This window comes from Oncorhynchus mykiss, chromosome 21, assembly GCF_057628025.1.
Source record: "Oncorhynchus mykiss isolate SJ-2025 chromosome 21, ASM5762802v1, whole genome shotgun sequence".
Lineage (NCBI taxonomy): Eukaryota > Metazoa > Chordata > Actinopteri > Salmoniformes > Salmonidae > Oncorhynchus > Oncorhynchus mykiss.
The window spans coordinates 48,186,224-48,207,534 of NC_143042.1; the positions used below are offsets into that span (position 1 = coordinate 48,186,224).

General features: G+C 43.3%; 2 protein-coding genes across 49 annotated transcripts in view; one reads left to right on the top strand and one right to left on the bottom strand.

Annotated features, from left to right (window-relative positions):
• Nucleotides 1-16,623, top strand: part of LOC110500727 (ankyrin 2b, neuronal) — a 301,703-nt gene extending 285,080 nt beyond the window's left edge. For 3 of the 7 annotated variants that reach the window (XM_090214820.1, XM_090214821.1, XM_090214822.1), the window contains 5 exons: nucleotides 4,479-4,562; nucleotides 4,800-4,964; nucleotides 11,155-11,343; nucleotides 11,635-11,726; nucleotides 12,237-16,618. In XM_090214820.1, the coding sequence (XP_090070946.1) occupies nucleotides 4,479-4,562; nucleotides 4,800-4,964; nucleotides 11,155-11,343; nucleotides 11,635-11,726; nucleotides 12,237-12,450 (744 nt within the window). In that variant the 3' untranslated portion in view covers nucleotides 12,451-16,618. Of the gene's footprint in view, nucleotides 1-309; nucleotides 1,333-2,167; nucleotides 2,261-4,478; nucleotides 4,563-4,799; nucleotides 4,965-11,154; nucleotides 11,344-11,634; nucleotides 11,727-12,236 lie in introns of all 7 variants that reach the window. The other 4 variants (XM_090214817.1, XM_036958190.2, XM_090214818.1 and 1 more) reach the window with 3 other exon arrangements.
• Nucleotides 16,624-16,699: 76 nt separating this feature from the next.
• LOC110500890 (calcium/calmodulin-dependent protein kinase type II delta 1 chain) overlaps nucleotides 16,700-21,311 on the bottom strand; it is a 94,521-nt gene continuing 89,909 nt past the window's right edge. For all 42 annotated transcript variants that reach the window (XM_036958199.2, XM_036958194.2, XM_036958206.2 and 39 more), the window contains one exon: nucleotides 16,700-18,268. Coding sequence is in view for 15 of the 42 variants with exons in the window: in XM_090214843.1 (XP_090070969.1) it covers nucleotides 18,265-18,268 (4 nt within the window). In the remaining 27 variants the exon portion in view is untranslated. The remainder of the gene's footprint in view (nucleotides 18,269-21,311) is intronic.

The window sequence follows — 21,311 nt, forward strand, 5'->3', positions numbered from 1 at the left end:
TGATGTAACTAACAATTTTGTCTCTTTTGAGATGTAACTAATAATTTGTGAAAAAGCACAATCTCATTACTGTAACGTCATCTGGCACATCATGTTGGCCTTTAGAATTGCATGGTTTGTTCTCCAATGGTTTGTTTTGAAATTTGTTCTTGCAGTGATTTAAAATATAACATGTTGTTGAAGAAAATTAATCACAAGACCTAGTACTCTACTAGTGTTATGCAGTTTGTTGATGGGATGTCGGTGGTGCATGCTGTAACAGCGCATTTCAGTAATCCATGTTCAAGTGATGTCAACATTTATTTCTAGGCTCCGTCTCAAACTGCCAAGGAAATACTGTTGCAGACCGGTTATGGAAAGATGCAAAGTGAATTAAAGTCTACCATGATAATGGAAAGTACTTTACATGAGCAAAAGGCAGTTCCAGCCTTCAGTCAAGAAACCAGTGTATCAGTACTGGCATCTACTAAACAGATGAAGACAGCCACAGGCTACGAACCTCTTATATCAACTACATTGCAGATCAGTGAACAAGACCCCTTCACTACCCATAGAGCAGTCACACCTAAACTAAAGAAACCTGACTCTGCCCGTCAGGAATTCTCTGACTCGAGTGAATTTACATGCAAGGAATTTGAGCAGAATCAATCGGGTGAGTTATTTTCGCCGATGTCAAGCCAATTCCTGGTGCCTCCAGACTATGAAGCTGTGTTTTCCGGACGCCAGTCTCTGAGAGTCTCTGAGTGTAGCCAGGTGTCTCCCACTGATATGAGTCCAGTTTCACCCGTCTTCAGTGACTCTCTGTCAGATAAGAGTCAGGTCACGACGACCACCCTGATAGGTCTTGAGTCCGCTTCCAAGTCTGTTACACCTGGATCCGCAGAAGCCTTTGAATTCTCCCCAGACTTTAAGCGAGTGCTCTGTGAATTTGAGAAATCACTCTCTGCATTTGGACCAGATATCCAATCAGATTCCGCCCAAGAAGACTCAGACCTGGAGTTCTTTGACTGCAAAGATGACTTGTCAGACTTCTTAGAGCCAGAGGATCTGGAGCCAGAGGAACCTGAAGACCTCTACCACATTGAAGAGCCTCCTTCCCCAACCCCCTTCGGCAGCACACCGGAGACAGGCTTCCTCAAAGGGAGCCCTATATACAGCGCACAGTTCCTACGGGTGGATGACCAAAAGCGCTTCTCATCGGGTAGTGAAAGTCTTGGGGATTATGGCATTAATGACAGACCAGAAAGTGAAAGTGAAACTGTACCCACATGTGAAGAGCTTCCCTCCAGGTCGCGGGCAGGGTACAATGACGATGAGTACTCTCTGGAACGGGTAAGAGGTCGAGCATGACGACTGCACCCTGCCCTGGCTTGTGTCCCAGCTTCTCATGCTGATTGCAGTGTTCCCACAGTCCAGAGAGGGCATCAACTCACTCAAACACAAGTACAAAAAGCTTATCAGTGCTGTGTTTGCATGTGTGTATACTTACAAGACAATACAGTGTAAGTCAAACCACTGGTCACTGACCAACACAATGGAGTAATCATGGGACAAAATCAGGAATAAGGAATATACTTACCTTTGAGAATGTTTGCTTGCTGTGTTTGCTAATTATTTTCCTATTTTCAGCTAAGGTATCTGATACAGTGAAGAGAACATACAGTACAGTACATACTAATAAATTCCATTTAAAAAAGTGAAATAATTGTCAAACCTTTACTGTCAATACTTCATATTCCACATCAACATTCCATACAGAGGTACTTGTTTAGACTTTAACCACCATTTCTTTGGATTATCGTTTACATATCTTGCATGGCTGGTTTTGTTGAAGGGGTGTTGTACAACTGGGCCTTCTCTTCATCTTCCATCTCCATCACCATTTTATAGAACCTCTCTCATATTTGATTTATTTCTGAAAAGTTATATCAGGTCTACGATAGCCTACTTTTGAATGCCTTTTTGCTATTCCAATGAGAGAAAAGTAAAAAGTCAAACCGAGAAAGAGAAAAGAAGGAACACTGTTGCTTGTTGTTGTTTTGTTCTTGCAGTAACTGTGCCTGCAGTAACTGTTCTTGCAGTAACTGTGCCTGCAGTAACTATACAAAATGTGTAACCATGATATAATGATCTATTATGCTCACAATGGCTGTGTGCTGTCTCTCAGGAGATAAATGAGGAGCTAGGGTTGCTGTCATCGGATAACTCAGAGGAAGAGGTGTTAACCTCCAGGGTGGTCCGACGCAGAGTTATCATCCAGGTATCGGGCATCGGAGAGCATGTAGAGGAGTGGGCGCTGCCATAGTGTGCTGTGGTGCTGGGTTTAGATGTTGACTTTTTGCTTGTGGGTAATTTTGTTGCTGTGCTGAACTTTAGATAATGCCTATGATATACAGTGGGGCAAAAAAGTATTTAGTCAGCCACCAATTGTGCAAGTTCTCCCACTTAAAAATATGAGAGAGGCCTGTAATTTTCATCATAGGTACAACTATGACAGACAAAATGAGAAAAAAAATCCAGAAAATCACATTGTAGGATTTTTAATGAATTTATTTGCAAATTATGGTGGAAAATAAGTATTTGGTCACCTAAAAACAAGCAAGATTTCTGGCTCTCACAGACCTGTAACTTCTTCTTTAAGAGGCTCCTCTGTCCTCCACTCGTTACCTGTATTAATGGCACCTGTTTGAACTTGTTATCAGTATAAAAGACACCTGTCCACAACCTCAAACAGTCACACTCCAAACTCCACTATGGCCAAGACCAAAGAGCTGTCAAAGGACACCAGAAACAAAATTGTAGACCTGCACCAGGCTGGGAAGACTGAATCTGCAATAGGTAAGCAGCTTGGTTTGAAGAAATCAACTGTGGGAGCAATTATTAGGAAATGGAAGACATACAAGACCACTGATAATCTCCCTCGATCTGGGGCAAGCTCTCACCCCGTGGGGTCAAAATGATCACAAGAACGGTGAGCAAAAATCCCAGAACCACACGGGGGGACCTAGTGAATGACCTGCAGAGAGCTGGGACCAAAGTAACAAAGCCTACCATCAGTAACACACTACGTCGCCAGGGACTCAAATCCTGCAGTGCCAGACGTGTCCCCCTGCTTAAGCCAGTACATGTCCAGGCCCATCTGAAGTTTGCTAGAGAGCATTTGGATGATCCAGGAGAAGATTGGGAGAATGTCATATGATCAGTTGAAACCAAAATATAACTTTTTGGTAAAAACTCAACTCGTCGTGTTTGGAGGACAAAGAATGCTGAGTTGCATCCAAAGAACACCATACCTACTGTGAAGCATGGGGGTGGAAACATCATGCTTTGGGGCTGTTTTTCTGCAAAGGGACCAGGACGACTGATCCGTGTAAAGGAAAGAATGAATGGGGCCATGTATCGTGAGATTTTGAGTGAAAACCTCCTCCCATCAGCAAGGGCATTGAAGATGAAACGTGGCTGGGTCTTTCAGCATGACAATGATCCCAGACACACCGCCCGGGCAACGAAGGAGTGGCTTCGTAAGAAGCATTTCAAGGTCCTGGAGTGGCCTAGCCAGTCTCCAGATCTCAACCCCATAGAAAATCTTTGGAGGGAGTTGAAAGTCCATGTTGCCCAGCAACAGCCCCATAACATCACTGTTCTAGAGGAGATCTGCATGGAGGAATGGGCCAAAATACCAGCAACAGTGTGTGAAAACCTTGTGAAGACTTACAGAAAACGTTTGACCTCTGTCCTTGCCAACAAAGGGTATATAACAAAGTATTGAGATAAACTTTTGTTATTGACCAAATACTTATTTTCCACCATAATTTGCAAATAAATTCATTAAAAATCCTACAATGTGATTTTCTGGATTTTCTTTCTAATTTTGTCTGTCATAGTTGAAGTGTACCTATGATGAAAATTACAGGCCTCTCTCATATTTTTAAGTGGGTGAACTTGCACAATTGGTGGCTGACTAAATACTTTTTTGCCCCACAGTATATATATATTCATGTTTAGATTTCTGTCTCATTCTGTCTCTGCTTTGTTTTATACTGCACCATCATCTGCCATATAATTTTGTTCTGTGACAGATTGATGAAATATTTGTGATGTTAGATAATGGTGGATATGGTAATGTATATGATAATGGTGGATATGGTAATGTATATGATAATGGTTGATATGGTAATGTATATGCTAATGGTTAATATGGTCATGTATATGATAATGGTTGATATGGTAATGTATATGATAATGGTTGATATGGTAATGTATATGATAATGGTGGATGTGGTAATGTATATGATAATGGTTGATATGGTGATGTATATGATAATGGTTCGAAATGACTGATCTATGTTGGTTTATTTCCCTTTTTGAGATTGCAATGTTTAAACCGGTACCTCTGTGTACTTGCCTTAACTCCAGTGTGTGTTTCGGGTCTGTTAAGTCTGTGCTCTGACTGTGCATTTACTATGTTCTCTCTCCAGGCGGATGACCTGCCAGACATCCCTCCCCAGACAGTTACAGAAGAACAGTACATGGATGAGCAAGGAAACATGGTAGTCAAGAAGGTAAAAGGGACATTTTACACCTACATTCACAGACACTGACCTCTAGAACACTCCCCGATTTACAGTAGACCTCAACAACATAAGAAAAATATAAGCTCCCACCAAATGATGATTATTTATTACATAACTACTATTTATCAATGATTTCCCCAGGCAAATAAGTGTGTTTTCTCTTATATGGCCTAGTCATGCAGCTCAGTGCTCTACATTCCTCTCTCTCTGGTCTCTCTCCCCCAGATCACACGGAAGGTGATCCGTAAGTACTTCTCTCCAGACGGTGTGGAGAGAGAGGAGGTGACGGTGCAGGGATCTCAGCAGGAGATGGTCAGCGTGGAGGAGGGAGACGGCTTCTCCAAGGTGGTGAAGAGGACAGTGGTCCGGAGTGAGGGAGATCAGACTGAGGTCAGTCCGTCCATCTGTCGTCTTTGTGTCTGTACGTTTACATTTTGGTCATTTAGCAGATGCTCTTATCCAGAGCGACTTACAGGAAGTAGTGAGTGCGTACATCTTTGTATTTTGTTTGTACTGGTAAGGGCTGTGCGGTCACAGTAGTTGACCGTTAATTAGCATTAACACATTTAGCATCTTCGGGCTTCCACACATAACCACTGATGCAGACATATAGAATATCTACATTAAAAAGTCTAATAAATCCATGTAATATAGCCATAATAAATTCTTTATTTATTTTAGACAGGTCTAAAGAAACATGATGTAGTCTACAGGTTATCCTATATGTTTAATTTAGAGTTATTCATGTGACTTTAGTTGTTCTACAAACGTTGGGCTAAATGTTTAGCTTTTTAATACATTGTTAGGCTGCATGATGCGACTCTAATGATGATTTGGAAAGAAGTCGCTTGAAAAGCATGAGCTCTGCTTTGTTTTTTTTGCGCAGGCTGTACACACTACATCAGTCACTCATTCACAATTTGACAAGCACTTGATAATGCCAGTGGCCATTGTACCAGTGGCTGCGTGCTCCATCGCGTGATTGGGTCTTTCTCACAGGCTACAAGTTAAGACAGACTTATCAGGGTTGCAACTGCGCATCCTTATTCAATTCAGAAGTGTATTTTGACGATATTGGAAGAACTGTCCACATTTAACAAGATGAGTAGGCCTAACGAACAGCAAAAGCAGTAGCCTATGTCAATCTACTATCCCACATAGTACAAAGTTCGACTTATTCTATTCTGTGCGAGAAATAAATATTCCAAACATAGTCTGGGACAGTTGTGGGATGTGATAGATCCCAAATTAATGCAATTTGCTGATGCTACAGATCAGAACGTTAAGCTTAAAATGTTGATAAACTATTAGGCTATTTCTTCACATTATAAGCACAGCAGTGCGCACATGGTAGTAGGATATAAGCGTGAATGTTCCATTAGTGGGAAACACCATTGTCAAAAGTGACCACAAATGCCATTATGCAATTAATGATTTTATTATAAAGGTGCATTTTTATAGCAAAATATTTATTCCCCAAAATTGAAAGTCACGTGTTGCTTATGTATGCCAGTTAGGCTCTACACCCCTTGTAAAGAGGATTAATGTGCTTCATATTAAGAAGTTATTAGGCTCCACACCTTATTAAAACATATAGGCCTATGGGCTAGGCTACATGAGGTGTGATACTAACCTTATTAAAACATATAGGCCTATGGGCTAGGCTAATGAGGTGTGATACTAACCTTATTAAAACATATAGGACTATGGGCTAGGCTACATGAGGTGTGATACTAACCTTATTAAAACATATAGGACTATGGGCCAGGCTACATGAAGTGTGATACTGACCTTATTAAAACATATAGGCCTATGGGCTAGGCTACATGAGGTGTGATACTAACCTTATTAAAACATATAGGACTATGGGCTAGGCTACATGAGGTGTGATACTAACCTTATTAAAACATATAGGCCTATGGGCTAGGCTACATGAGGTGTGATACTAACCTTATTAAAACATATAGGCCTATGGGCTAGGCTACATGAGGTGTGATACTAACCTTATTAAAACATACAGGCCTATGGGCTAGGCTACATGAGGTGTGATACTAACCTTATTAAAACATATAGGACTATGGGCTAGGCTACATGAGGTGTGATACTAACCTTATTAAAACATATAGGCCTATGGGCTAGGCTACATGAGGTGTGATACTAACCTTATTAAAACACATAGGCCTATGGGCTAGGCTACATGAGGTGTGATACTAACCTTATTAAAACATATAGGCCTATGGGCTAGGCTACATGAGGTGTGATACTAACCTTATTAAAACATATAGGCCTATGGGCTAGGCTACATGAGGTGTGATACTAACCTTATTAAAACATACAGGCCTATGGGCTAGGCTACATGAGGTGTGATACTAACCTTATTAAAACATACATGCCTATGGGCTAGGCTACATGAGGTGTGATACTAACCTTATTAAAACATATAGGCCTATAGGCTAGGCTACATGAGGTGTGATACTGACCTTATTAAAACATATAGGCCTATGGGCTAGGCTACATGAGGTGTGATACTAACCTTATTAAAATATATAGGCCTATGGGCTAGGCTACATGAGGTGTGATACTAACCTTATTAAAACATACATGCCTATGGGCTAGGCTACATGAGGTGTGATACTAACCTTATTAAAACATATAGGCCTATAGGCTAGGCTACATGACGTGTGATACTAACCTTATTAAAACATATAGGCCTATGGGCTAGGCTACATGAGGTGAGCGACTATGATTAAGTCGTGAAAAAAGGCATTGTTTATTTTGCTCGGCATCATTCACAAGTGTTAATGTAACGGATGTGAAACGGCTAGCTTAGTTAGCGTGGGCGCTAAATAGCGTTTCAATCAGTGACGTCACTTGCTCTGAGACCTTGAAGTAGTAGTTCCCCTTGCTCTGCAAGGGCCGCGGCTTTTGTGGAGCGATGGGTAACGATGCTTCGAGGGTGACTGTTGATGTGTGCAGAAGGTCCCTAGTTCGCGCCCGGGTATGGGCGAGGGGACGGTCTAAAAATTATACTGTTACATTGATGCTGTTGACCCGGATTACTAGTTGCTGCGGAAAAAAAGAAGGACATTGATGCTGTTGACCCGGATTACTAGTTGCTGCGGAAAAAGGAGGAAGGTCAAAAGGGGGGTGAGTGTAACGGATGTGAAACGGCTAGCTTAGTTAGCGTGGGCGCTAAATAGCCTTTCAATCAGTGACGTCACTTGCTCTGAGACCTTGAAGTAGTAGTTCCCCTTGCTCTGCAAGGGCTGCGGCTTTTGTGGAGCGATGGGTAACGATGCTTCGAGGGTGACTGTTGATGTGTGCAGAGAGTCCCTGGTTCGCGCCCGGGTATGGGCGAGGGAACGGTTTAAAACTTGTACTGTTACATTGATGCTGTTGACCCGGATTACTGGTTGCTGCGGAAAAAAGGAGGAAGGTCAAAAGGGGGGTGAGTGTAACGGATGTGAAACGGCTAGCTTAGTTAGCGTGGGCGCTAAATAGCGTTTCAATCAGTGACGTCACTTGCTCTGAGACCTTGAAGTAGTAGTTCCCCTTGCTCTGCAAGGGCTGCGGCTTTTGTGGAGCGATGGGTAACGATGCTTCGAGGGTGACTGTTGATGTGTGCAGAAGGTCCCTAGTTCGCGCCCGGGTATGGGCGAGGGGACGGTCTAAAAATTATACTGTTACATTAATATATCATTTAGATTGGTTTAGAATGGACCATTATCATGCACCTGTATCGAAACAGGGGCATCAGGGAAAAATACATGTCATCTATGCACTTAAATTGCGAATGGAGGACGCTTTTCCCCATGGTTTATTTTCATGCCTGCCAGGTAGGCTATACCCCTGTTGTAAATATAAGCAATGTGCTTTAATATTAGGAAAGTTGAGAAATAAATATAGTAGGCCTAGCCAATAGAAAGCTGATCCCTCTCTTTTCAGTAGAGGCCATCATTCTGATTTCTCGTGCAAATGCATAGCCTATAGAAATGTTGCACAACATGAGCTCTCATGAAGTGTTTGAATCGATTTTCATTGATGTCAGAGTGATTAGAGGGACAATAGAGTGCTGAGTACCAGGCAGTTAGCAAGTGTGTTAGGCTACTAATGACCAGCAGCAGCATCAGAGCTTGGAGAAGCCTAATTACCGTGACTAAACAGTCACGTGGAATTTGACTGCCTTCATGACTGCCGGTGTGGAGGTAATACAGTCAACGCTACAGCCCTAGTACTGGACCCCCATGGGAATCGAACCCACGTCTCTGGCATTGCAAATGCCAAGTGTCTATAGTCTTTCTTTGGGGTCAATATTCCAGTGTTTCTGAAAACTATTGAGTATTACATGCAAGAACCATTTCAATGGCAATATACTTATGCAGTATACTAGATGCTGTAGATATCTGTCAGCTAGAACACTACACCTCCCATAACCCCCTGTGCTACAGGTCACCTGGCCAATTAAGGAGCTGAGTGATAGGTTAACTTGGCAGCATCTGTGCTAAACTGGGAGCATGCCACAAGAGGACCTGCAAATTGCACAGCTTCACGGACCCAGGGTTTTTTTCTGGATCAAAATGCACAGCTTCACGGACCCAGGGTTTTTTTCTGGATCAAAATGCACAGCTTCATGGACCCAGGGTTTTTTTCTGGATCAAAATGCACAGCTTCACGGACCCAGGGTTTTTTTCTGGATCAAAATGCACAGCTTCATGGACCCAGGGGGTTTTTCTGGATCAAAATGCACAGCTTCATGGACCCAGGGTTTTTTTCTGGATCAAAATGCACAGCTTCATGGACCCAGGGGGTTTTTCTGGATCAAAATGCACAGCTTCATGGACCCAGGGGGTTTTTCTGGATCAAAATGGGGCTTAGGCAGTGGGCGTGGCAGTGGGCGTGGCAGCGCATTGGTACCAACCATTAGTATGTGTGTAACGGGGGCTGAGCTATAGCGGAGTTTGTGAGGTAAGGCCGGATCCAGAAGGGGCCCGGGGCCGGGTAATTTTTACAAAACATCTGTAGAGTCAGAATGTTTTGAGCTCTATGATACTCACAAGCGTTGTTAGAAGGTAAAGGGTTCTTCTACATAAAAGATCAGAGGAAATCCCAGGACATACAGCAGTGTCTATAATGCTGTATAAGCTCACTTAGTTGCTGTCACAAACTCCACACAGTTGTCACTGACTAGTTGGATATTAATTTCCCACTGAGCAAACCATTTCTGTTCTTCATATAAGTCATTTTGATTTTGATTGAGCTCAGGTGCATCCTGTTTCCATTGATCATCCTTAAGATGTTTCTACAACTTGATTGGAGTCCACCTGTGGTAAATTCAATTGATTGGACATGTTTTGGAAAGGCACACACCAGTCTATATAAGGTCCCACAGTTGACAGTGCATGTCAGAGCAAAAACCAAGCTATGAGGTCAAAGGAATTGAATGTAGAGCTCCGAAACAGGATTGTGGGAAAGGTACCAAAACATTTCGGAAGCATTGAAGCTCCCCAAGAACGCAGTGGCCTCCATCATTTTTAAATGGAAGAAGTGTGGAACCACCAATACTCTTCCTAGAGCTGGCCTCCTAGCCAAACTGAGAAACTGTCACTCTGACAGAGCTCTGAAGTTCCTCTGTGGAGATGGGAGAACCTTCCAGAAGGACAACCATCTCTGCAGCACTCCATCAATCAGGCCAGACGGAAGCCACTCCTCAGTAAAAGACACATGACAGTCCGCTTGGAATTTGTCAAGGGGCACCTAAAGGACTCTGACCATGAGAAACAAGATTCTCTGGTCTGATGAAACCAACTCTTTGACCTGAATGCGAAGCATCATGTCTGGAGGAAACCTGGCACCGTCCCTACCGTGAAGCTTGGTGGAGGCAGCATCATGCTGTGGGGATGTATTTCAGCATCAGGAACTGGGAGAATAGTCGGGATCGAGGGAAAGATGAACGGAGCAAAGTACAGAGATCCTTGATGAAAACCTGCTCCAAAGAGCTTAGGACCTCAGACTGGGTCAAAAGTTCCTGTCCAACAGGACAAGGACAACGACCCTAAGCACACAGCCAAGACAACGCAGGAGTGGCTTTCGGACAAGTCTCTGAATGTCCCAGAACCTGGACTTGAACCCGATCAAATATGTCTGGTGAGACCTGAAAATAGCTGTACAGCAATACTCCCCATCCAACCTGACTGAGCTTGAGAGGATCTGCTGAGAATAATGGGAGAAACTTCAGACTATGACACACAAATACAAGTGTGCCAAGCTTGTAGCATCATACCCAAGAAGACTCGAGACTGTAATTGCTGCCAAAAGTGCTTCAACAAAGTACTGAGTAAAGGGTCTGAATACTTATGTAAATGTGATATTTCTGTTAGTTTTTTTTGTAAAAATGTCTAAAAACTGTTTTTGCTTTGTCATTATGGGTTATTGCGTGTAGCTTGATGAGGAAAAAAAATATTTAAACCATTTTAAAATAAGGCTTTAATGTAACAAAATGTGGAAAATGTCAACGGGTCTGAATACTTTCCGAATGCAGTATAAATCAGTTAGCTTAGAACCCTATGTTTGACCTCTCCAGTTGACCTTCTCGGAGCCCCTTGCCCTGGGGGCCACCACGGCCTCAGAGATCGAGTCAGAGCAGGCGCAGGGTCGAAAGGTCAGCAAGGTGGTCAAGACGACGGTGGTGAGGGGCGAGAGGATGGAGAAGCAGACGGGTGACCCCTCGCTGGCCGCAGACCTCCCCTCGGCCAAACAGGACTTTGAGAAGGTCAGTAGGTTGAGGGAGACCAGTTGTGATATAAAGCCAGGAAGGTATTTTCTACCTCAGTGGCTTGAGCAGAGCAAGTTGAGCTGGATCAAGTGTTGTAAGGGATACTATGCCTGGAACATAAAGCTGAATGATTAGAGCTGTATAGCATGCCATTGAAATGGTTCTTGACTGACATGTTTGTTACTGTATGACCTGGTAAAACCTTATTGAAGACTTAACTCAACTCTAAGAACAGACACAGGGGTTTTGGTGTTTGATATGTTCTTTTCCTTGTTCTGTCACATCCAGGCATTAGGTTTTGCTGGAGGCTTTGGGAAAATTCAACTTCCCCATTTAGTAGAAAAAGAGGTTGTGAAGGAGGACGGTTCTGTTGTCAAAAGGTTTGAGAACAGCATGGGAGTGTTCATTAATTGACCCAAGGTGTCCATGTTTGTACACTCCTGTTAGTTTTTTGAGTGATTTATCTGAAAGCAAGATGTAAATACCTCTGTCTTAACATTTAGTTTACATGCTTAGATAAAATGCTAAGATTCGGACCTGGGCATGTGCAAAGTAAGTTACCCATCGAAGGGCGTGTTTAAGATGACTCATACGGTTGCTGTTGGTGATGGTAGAGAGAAGGCTAACCTGCATGGATTTTTTTGAGACATGGATGGATTAGCTCGAATGGTTTGGGTCACTATGACCAGTGACCAAAGTTAGTTAGTTTCAGTCGAAAGCCAATGAAGCTTTGACAAAACGTTCAGGTTCTTTTGGAATTATTGGTTAACCAAGTCTAATAAACTCTCTCTTCCATCTCTCGCTCTCTCTCCCCCTCCCTCCCTCTTTCTCTCTTTCTCCCATCTCCTTATCTCCCTCCCTCCCTTGTCTTTTCTCTGTCCCATCTCCAGAACCCAGATGCGTAAGTCTCGTACCCAAAAGAGGACTGTGGTGATGGATGCCCAGGGTAAGCATGTGCACCTGGAGCGGCTGGACGACACCCCAGAGACCCTGCAACCCGATGCCCTTCAGCAACACCTGCACTTGCTGCTCCAACGCTATTGCGCCAAGGAGGAGGAGGGAGGAGAGAAGGAGAAAGAGGAGGAGAGGAGAAAGAAGAAGTGATGGGCTTTTTTGATTTGCTGGCTGAGTTGTGTGTCTTCCCTTTTGGCCTCGTCCCCCATGCTACATAAGCCTCCTATCCACAAAAAAACCCATGAAGTCTTGTAAGCTATTCTCTACCACAACTCTGACCCCTCGATGACCCCTAACGACCCTTAACCTTTACCAGCCAGACTTCCCCTGCTAAAGACACTGGATTACGTTTTGGTTTCAATTTTTGTTTTTCCCTTTTGTGGCAAATAATGAAACAGTTTATTATTTAATTTTTTTGCTTTTGACTTGTTTCCAGTTTTTTTTTTTGCTCATTTTGTGACCAAAGATGGCACCCCCTTTCTCGTCGGGTGACTTAGAATATATTTTTTTGTCTGTTATCCTTTTGTTTGGTTCTTGTAGTTTTTGGCTGCTGTGGTACAATAAAAAAGAGCAACACAAAAAAAATGCACCGAATGAAAACAGCTACAGGAAATGTCTGAAGAGGGTGCACCTCGCACGTTGGCCTCATGCAGAGGCCTCTCTCTGAAGGAACGATTGTAAACATTTGTAAATAGAGAAGACAAAACAAACAGCAATTCAAAAGCATTTGTTACATTTGTCCCACGGTACCTGCTGTACACGTACGTGTACCAATCTGTTCTGTGGTCAAGGGTGAAGGGTCTTGACCCTTTTCATCCGACTATCAAGAGATTGTTACATAGGAGTCCGTTGTCATAAACAGTTTTGGAGAGATACTGTTTTAAAGGAGTGAATGCCATAGTCTTTCATCAAGGACTTTTGAATCAGATAAGCGCAAATACGCTTTGATCTGAACCCCCATTTTACTAAAGCAAATCATCCCCAAATAACCCTCCACTACAGTTCAGTTTACAAAGTTGGCTCAAGGTGGTTACGTGTGTAATGATGTGGTGTTGTTTCTTTTACATGAGCTTTGTGAACACACGTTCTGCCCCAGCCCCAGGTACTGCCCCAGGTACTGTCCCCATCTCCCTGTTTTTCTCTGTCTGTTTCTGTTTTATGGGTGTTGTGTAGTCAAACTTCCTTCTGAGCAGTGCTTCAGACTGCTGCCACCTATGTGGGTGTGTGTGTGCGTGTGCGTGTGCACGTATGTACGTGAGTGTGTTTGTGTGTTATTTCATAGTATCCTCACTGACATTGCGACCTGCCGTTTTCGAAAGAAATTATCCAGAATGTTCTCTTTTCTTGTCCTTCATGTACGCTCTTTTATCTTCCATTACTACACCTACAGGTCATAACACCAGGTACGTAGCCCCTCCTTCCCTCCCATTACTACACCTACAGGTCATAACACTAGGTACGTAGCCCCTCCTTCCCTCCCATTACTACACCTACAGGTCATAACACTAGGTACGTCGCCCCTCCTTCCCTCCCATTACTACACCTACAGGTCATAACACTAGGTACGTCGCCCCTCCTTCCCTCCCATTACTACACCTACAGGTCATAACACCAGGTACGTCGCCCCTCCTTCCCTCCCATTACTACACCTACAGGTCATAACACTAGGTACGTAGCCCCTCCTTCCCTCCCATTACTACACCTACAGGTCATAACACTAGGTACGTCGCCCCTCCTTCCCTCCCATTACTACACCTACAGGTCATAACACTAGGTACGTCGCCCCTCCTTCCCTCCCATTACTACACCTACAGGTCATAACACCAGGTACGTAGCCCCTCCTTCCCTCCCATTACTACACCTACAGGTCATAACACTAGGTACGTCGCCCCTCCTTCCCTACCATTACTACACCTACAGGTCATAACACCAGGTACGTCGCCCCTCCTTCCCTCCCATTACTACACCTACAGGTCATAACACTAGGTACGTCGCCCCTCCTTCCCTCCCATTACTACACCTACAGGTCATAACACTAGGTACGTCGCCCCTCCTTCCCTCCCATTACTACACCTACAGGTCATAACACTAGGTACGTCGCCCCTCCTTCCCTCCCATTACTACACCTACAGGTCATAACACCAGGTACGTAGCCCCTCCTTCCCTCCCATTACTACACCTACAGGTCATAACACTAGGTACGTCGCCCCTCCTTCCCTCCCATTACTACACCTACAGGTCATAACACTAGGTACGTCGCCCCTCCTTCCCTACCATTACTACACCTACAGGTCATAACACCAGGTACGTAGCCCCTCCTTCCCTCCCATTACTACACCTACAGGTCATAACACTAGGTACGTCGCCCCTCCTTCCCTCCCATTACTACACCTACAGGTCATAACACTAGGTACGTCGCCCCTCCTTCCCTCCCATTACTACACCTACAGGTCATAACACTAGGTACGTCGCCCCTCCTTCCCTCCCATTACTACACCTACAGGTCATAACACTAGGTACGTCGCCCCTCCTTCCCTACCATGAGTCACTTGTGCGTGCCATCTCACCCATCTATCAATGACTTTGATTAAAGGTAGACTCAGCCATATGACGAGGATGCAGAAAGTAAACATAGTGGGTCAATTTCCACAACAACTAAGAGCGTTGAAGCGTGAGGCTCAACTTCTCTGCTGTTTTGGTCCTGCGGCTTCCACTCTGTGAACAGCCTGAAGCAAACCTGTGCACCTACTGGGTGTGACTATGTGAGAGCAAAGTCTTTCATCTCACTATCTGCGGTGCTGCTCGTGGCAACATCATTTCATTGAGTCTTTCTTTAAGCCTGTTAAGATTTGTACAAGCAAGTATAGGACAGAGAGAGACCAGTGTGCTGTAGTTGTTCTGTTTAATTTGCTGTTGTTGATTAGATTTTTTTCTGTTGGTTTTATGGTAACCAATAAATGGTGATAAGATCGTCACATCATCTTGAGTTTCTGACAGATTATTTTCGGTCTGCTTCGTGTTTGCGTGTGTTGGTAGCGTGGAGATGGAAGATCCTTTATCATTGGCCCTTTGACATGCATTATTTCTTGCTCAATGGTATGTTTCCACAATCTTGTTCTGAGGGCAGATTGGTTGGAAGGCCAAGGGAATGGAGCTTGAGCTATATGATTGGTTAACCAGTGTGTCATAGGAAACACTGTACACCTGGCAACCATGTCAGCATGCACTGCATCTGGCCCACCACACGAGTCACTAGTGCACAAAGACATCCCTGCCAGCCAAACCCTCTTCTTACCCAGACTATGCTGGGCCAATTGTGTGCCACCACATGGGTCTCCCAGTCGTGGTGAGCTGTGACAGAGCCTGGACTCGAACCCAGAATCTCTAGCGACACAGCTAGCACTGCCTTAGACCACTGTGCCACTCAGGAGTCCACATTACCTTAGAAAGTAAACTGTTCGTCATTTCGTTTGACTGGTTAGATTCAAAAGACCAAAACGTCCAGCTGATGGTGTGTGCCTGAGTGGCAGAGGGTGTAAGACATAGGTTGCAATACCAGAAGGCGCCTAGTTCAAATCCCAGTCATCTTTTGTTTCCCCCTCATTCCTTGCCTAAATGTTCTGCCCTCAGAACAAGCTCTACTGTTAATTACCATCCAAGCAATATCATTGTGATTTTGGCCCCCACAGACTTGCAAGGCCTATTCATTTCAACTGGTATACATGGGGGTGGAGTAAACACGGAGCTGTCTTCTGTTTCATTTTGTTTCTACGTATTTATTGATGTCCAGCCATGCTCCTCTCCTCCTCCAGTGTGCGGAGACATGAGTGTGTTTTATGTTTGTGTGAGTGCAAGTTGAAGATGGGAAAGGGAATTTCAATTAAAACTCGTCAACCGATAAGTTGCCATTGTACGCAAGGCTTCACATGAATTCTGAAACGCTCTAGAAACCATGACCGAAACAAATGCAGAAACCAGAACTGACATGGATGTACTGTAATCTTGGGCTGGCTGGCTAAAAGCATCGTTGGGTGTTATCTGTGGTACAGACTTTATCTATGTAATCTATCTAATATTACGGTTCATCACTTTGCCAATTTACTTTGTGTGATCAAAATCAAAGAAACCAAAAAAAATGTCAAAAACTTGCATTTGATTTGATGAATCCGCATCTTGTTTCCATGGTGATAACAATATTACACGTATATAAATATCTATGAGGGCATGTATTAGTTAATAATAAAGGAGGGGAAGTCTGAATGGCTAACATGGCATAGCAGCTGCAGTGTATGTGGCAGAATATTAAATTGTACATGTGTCAAATGTGTGGTGTGGTTGTCATTTTTACTAACCATGCTTTGAAGGATTACACTACAGCCATTAGAAGTCAAATGTCAACTTTTTTTTAATGTATTTTTATTTGTTTATTACAGTGATCACCTCACAAACTTGAAGCTATGGGCAAAGTGACATGGAAATAAGAGATTTGGCAGAAATCACATTTTATTTGATATTTCTTAAACATCTATCAGTCCTTTCTCATCATGGCAACAATATACACTTTGTCCCATAGTACAGTTCAACGTAACTTACAAAAAAAAAAAAAAAATGTCTCACCATTCCTGTAGGAATAAATGGGGGAAGTAATGGTTCTTACCACAGTGGACATCCTAATGGCAAACCTACACAGTGCCTTTAATCCCAAAATTCTAGGTTGACCCTGATTCAATTTTACTGCATCTCTAACTCCCTTACATTTCCATCAGCAAAACCAACCTAAACACCAATTTATGAAAATATCTACCAACTAGGAAAAACTAACCAGAACAATGTGATCCCATATGACCGTCTCCCTTCTCAGTATAAAACATTGTGTGTTGCAACTTGTCAAGTAGAGTAACTAACACCCAGGTGTCAGTGGTAAAAGGCTATTTTGTCTTCCATAGGTTCTTATGCATGGACACGGGGTTGGGGAGAGAGGAGATGCTACACTAAAGAAACAGAACCATTCGCTATACATGAAAAGGTCAATAGTTCCCCCAAAAATATAGAACCAATAAAATATCATGATTAGACTTTTAGACAGTGTTCCATATGTCATACAATGGCTTTGAGTGATACAAGTGAAAGAAAGAATGTAAACTATAGATCAATCATTGAGAATTCGGTCACATTGCGATGATGTAGACACAAACGCATATTATAAAACATAGGATACCATTTTGCCCTTAACATAAACGGTCAATAAAAATTCCCAGTAATCATACTTAATATTGAGCCAGTTGAGAACAACTTGAATTGTTAAAAGATTGCAAACTAAGCTCATATTTAAACAGTTTAATATTCCAGAGTTTAAGCAAAGATATAGCGATTCACATCAATCACAAGTCTATACATCACCAAAATAAAAGCAAGCTCATGTTTGTCGTTCACTTATGTTCTTAGATTTTTCTGCACAAAGACTGACATTTAAAGAAGGATTGACAGACTGCAATGTTGGTTTAAGGCTAAACCTATATCAGTTCAGTTATTGGGATTGATGTGTAATATTCAGATGAGATGAATACCTTAATGAGTTTGGTGTTGGTTCACCGCATGTTCCTGACACTGATAATATTGAAGATTGAACATTTTCCCATGGCATTCAAACATAAACATGTTCAAAAAGAGGAAATCATTGTTTCAGAGTAAAAAACAAAAAATGTTTAGTTATAAATGTCCTGCGATGAGACAGAAGGTGATAAAACAACATTTTCACTCAAATGATAAAATACAAAATTATATCGTCAAGATTGTTGTGTATTTCCTTTTCATCTTTTGCAAGAAGAATCTTCAGTTCAGCATCGACGATATGTAAACAACACTCTGAGATGGCAGAGTTGGGCCGAGATTGGATGAGGATGTGACAGACACTTGGTAGGCGGGGTCCATAGATCAGCAACAGCTGCAGGATAGGGCGTCATCTCAACTGCAATACAAAGATCATTTTGGAATTAGTAACTTGGGTTGTATTGTCAAAATGTGTGTTTGAGGCTAGAGAAAGACCAAAGCGGAAACAAAGCAGACCAATCTAGCTACACAGCTCCCGGATAAAGCAGGTTAGGTGGGCTAAGCTACAGTGCTTACTCCACTAAAAATGTTGCAATTATGCTGCGGGACTTAAGAGGTCATTTGTGGTTTAGTACAGTACCCTGCGTCACCACTTCATTGCTCCAGACCACCACAAGGGGGAGTTAGAACACGGATTATGCTTTTGGGTCCTACTGTGTCTAACATAAATAGAAACTGATGCACGACTTCAGTATTACTTTCTAAAACGGTTGTTACACTTATTATTTTGTTCTTACTGTAGTACTTTAGGCCACTCCCGACCGGTCACGTTGAGTGGCACAAAGGTCTGTGTTGCTACAGATGTTGGTTCAATACCTGCGCCGGACTCAACTTTTTCCTCACTCATTTTACGTTATTTGAAAACGAAATCTCCAAAATGTTTTTTTAATTTTTTTAAACAAAGCGATTATTATTATTATTATTATTATTATTATTAAAGCCAGTTGGATATTCTCACAGATATATTATTAACCCTGTTAATAGGAGGACAATATATATTGGTCATGGCTCCCAATGCAGTTCTCCAGCTGTATCCACTGAAAGCACGCAAGGTTCAATGCACGAGGGCAAGGGGCACAGGATGGGCCGCAGAGCCACGCACAGAAGACCGACCTAGCCCATGGGGAAGGGAGGAGGAAGAAGGAAGGCGGAGGGGGTGGACCCCCACCCTGCCACAATGGGTAGCACAGAGCAACACTAAGGGGCAGTGCACTAATAATGGCCCTGACTAGGGAAACGTTCCTGCTGTTCTGTTCTTAGTGCCAGTCTGCAGGTTGAAACTAAAACCAGGTAACTAATAAATGGCATCTTTATGCTTTTGCTAATAAAATAATGATCAAAATGCCGATGTCAATTCAGTTATGGATCCATAACGAATTACTATGGGAATAAAATCAATGAATTACAGAAATATCCTCCAATCCTCTATAGTCCCTGTGCCCAAGAACAAAGGCAACCTGCCTAAAATGACTACAGACCCGTAGCACTCACGTCCGTAGCCATGGAGTGCTTTCAAAGGTTGGTAATGGCTCACATCAACACCATTAACTCAGAAACCCTAGACCCACTCCAATTTGCATACCACCCAAACATATCCACAGATGATGCAATCTCTATTGCACTCCACACTGCCCTTTCCCACCAGGACAATAGGAACACTTATGTGAGAATGCTATTCATCGACTACAGCTCAGTGTTCAACATCATAGTACCCTCAAAGCTCATCATTAAGCTAAGGATCCTGGGACGAAACACCTCCCTCTGCAACTGGATCCTGGACTTCCTGACGGGCCGCCCCCAGGTGGTGAGGGTAGGTAGCAACACATCTGCCACGCTGATCCTCAAACCTGCAGCTCCCCAGGGGTGCGTGCTCAGTCCCTCCTGTACTCCCTGTTCACCCACGACTGCATGGCCAGGCACGACTCCAACAGCATCATTAAATTTGCAAACGGCACAACAGTGATCGGCCTGATCACCGACAATGATGAGACAGCCTATAGGGAGGAGGTCAAGGACCTGGCCGGGTGGTGCCAGAATAACAACCTATCCCTCAATGTAACCCAGACTAAGGAGATGATTGTGGACTACAGGAAATGGAGGACCGAGCACGCCCCCATTCTCATCGACGGGGCTGTAGTGGAGCAGGTTGAGAGATTCAAGTTCCTTGGTATCCACATCATCAAAAAACTAGAATGGTCCAAACACACCTAGACAGTCGTGAAGAGGGCATGACAAAGCCTATTCCCCCTCAGGAATCTAAAAAGATTTGCCATGGTTCCTGAGATCCTCAAAAGGTTCTACAGCTGCAACATCGAGAGCATCCTGACTGGTTGTGTCACTGCCTGGTACGGCAATTGCTCGGACTCTGACCGCAAGGCACAGAGGGTAGTGCGTACGGCCCAGTACATCATTGGGGCTAAGCTGCCTGCCATCCAGGACCTCTACACCAGGCGGTGTCAGAGGAAGACCCTAAAAATTGTCAAAGACCCCAGCAACCCCAGTCATAGACTGTTCTCTCTACTACCGCATGGCAAGCGGTACCCGAGTGCCAAGTCTAGGACAAAAAGACTCCTGAACAGGTAATCAAATGGCTACCCGGATAATTTTCATTGTGTGCCCCCCCCCCAAACAACCCCTCTTTTTACGCTGCTGCTACTCTCTGTTTACCATATATGCATAATCACTTTAACTATACATTCATGTACATACTACCTCTATTGGGCCGACCAACCAGTGCTCCCGCACATTGGCTAACCGGGCTATTTGCATTGTGTACTGCCACCCACCAACCCCTCATTTACGCTACTGCTACTCTCTGTTCATCATATATGCATAGTCACTTTAACCATATCTACATGTACATACTACCTCAATCAGCCTGACTAGCCGGTGTCTGTATGTAGCCTCGCTACTTTTATAGCCTGTCTTTTTACTGTTGTTTTATTTCTTTACTTACTTATTGTTCACCTAATACCTTTTTTGCGCTATTGGTTAGAGCCTGTAAGTAAGCATTTCACTGTAAGGTCTACACCTGTTGTATTCGGCACACGTGACAAATAAACTTTGATTTGATATGTAACTATTGGCAGAGAGTCACATCATATTTTTCAATATACTGAAGGCCTACCGTAGGCGACATGAGTCTCACTAGTATTGAGTAATGTGCTGTTAAAAGTGGTATAGGTCTTCTTTATTTAAAGAGCATATTTAAGTTAGAAGCAATAGGATTTGAAGCAATAGCCTACAACTATTTTAGTTTCATGCTGCTCTGAGACAAGCATGGGGACTGGTCTTGATAAATCAATGAGATTTTTATTTGGACTGAATCTCCGTTTGGGTATTGGTTGGACTACAATTATACAATTAGGGTGTAGAAATGTTAATTTAACAAAGGACAACCT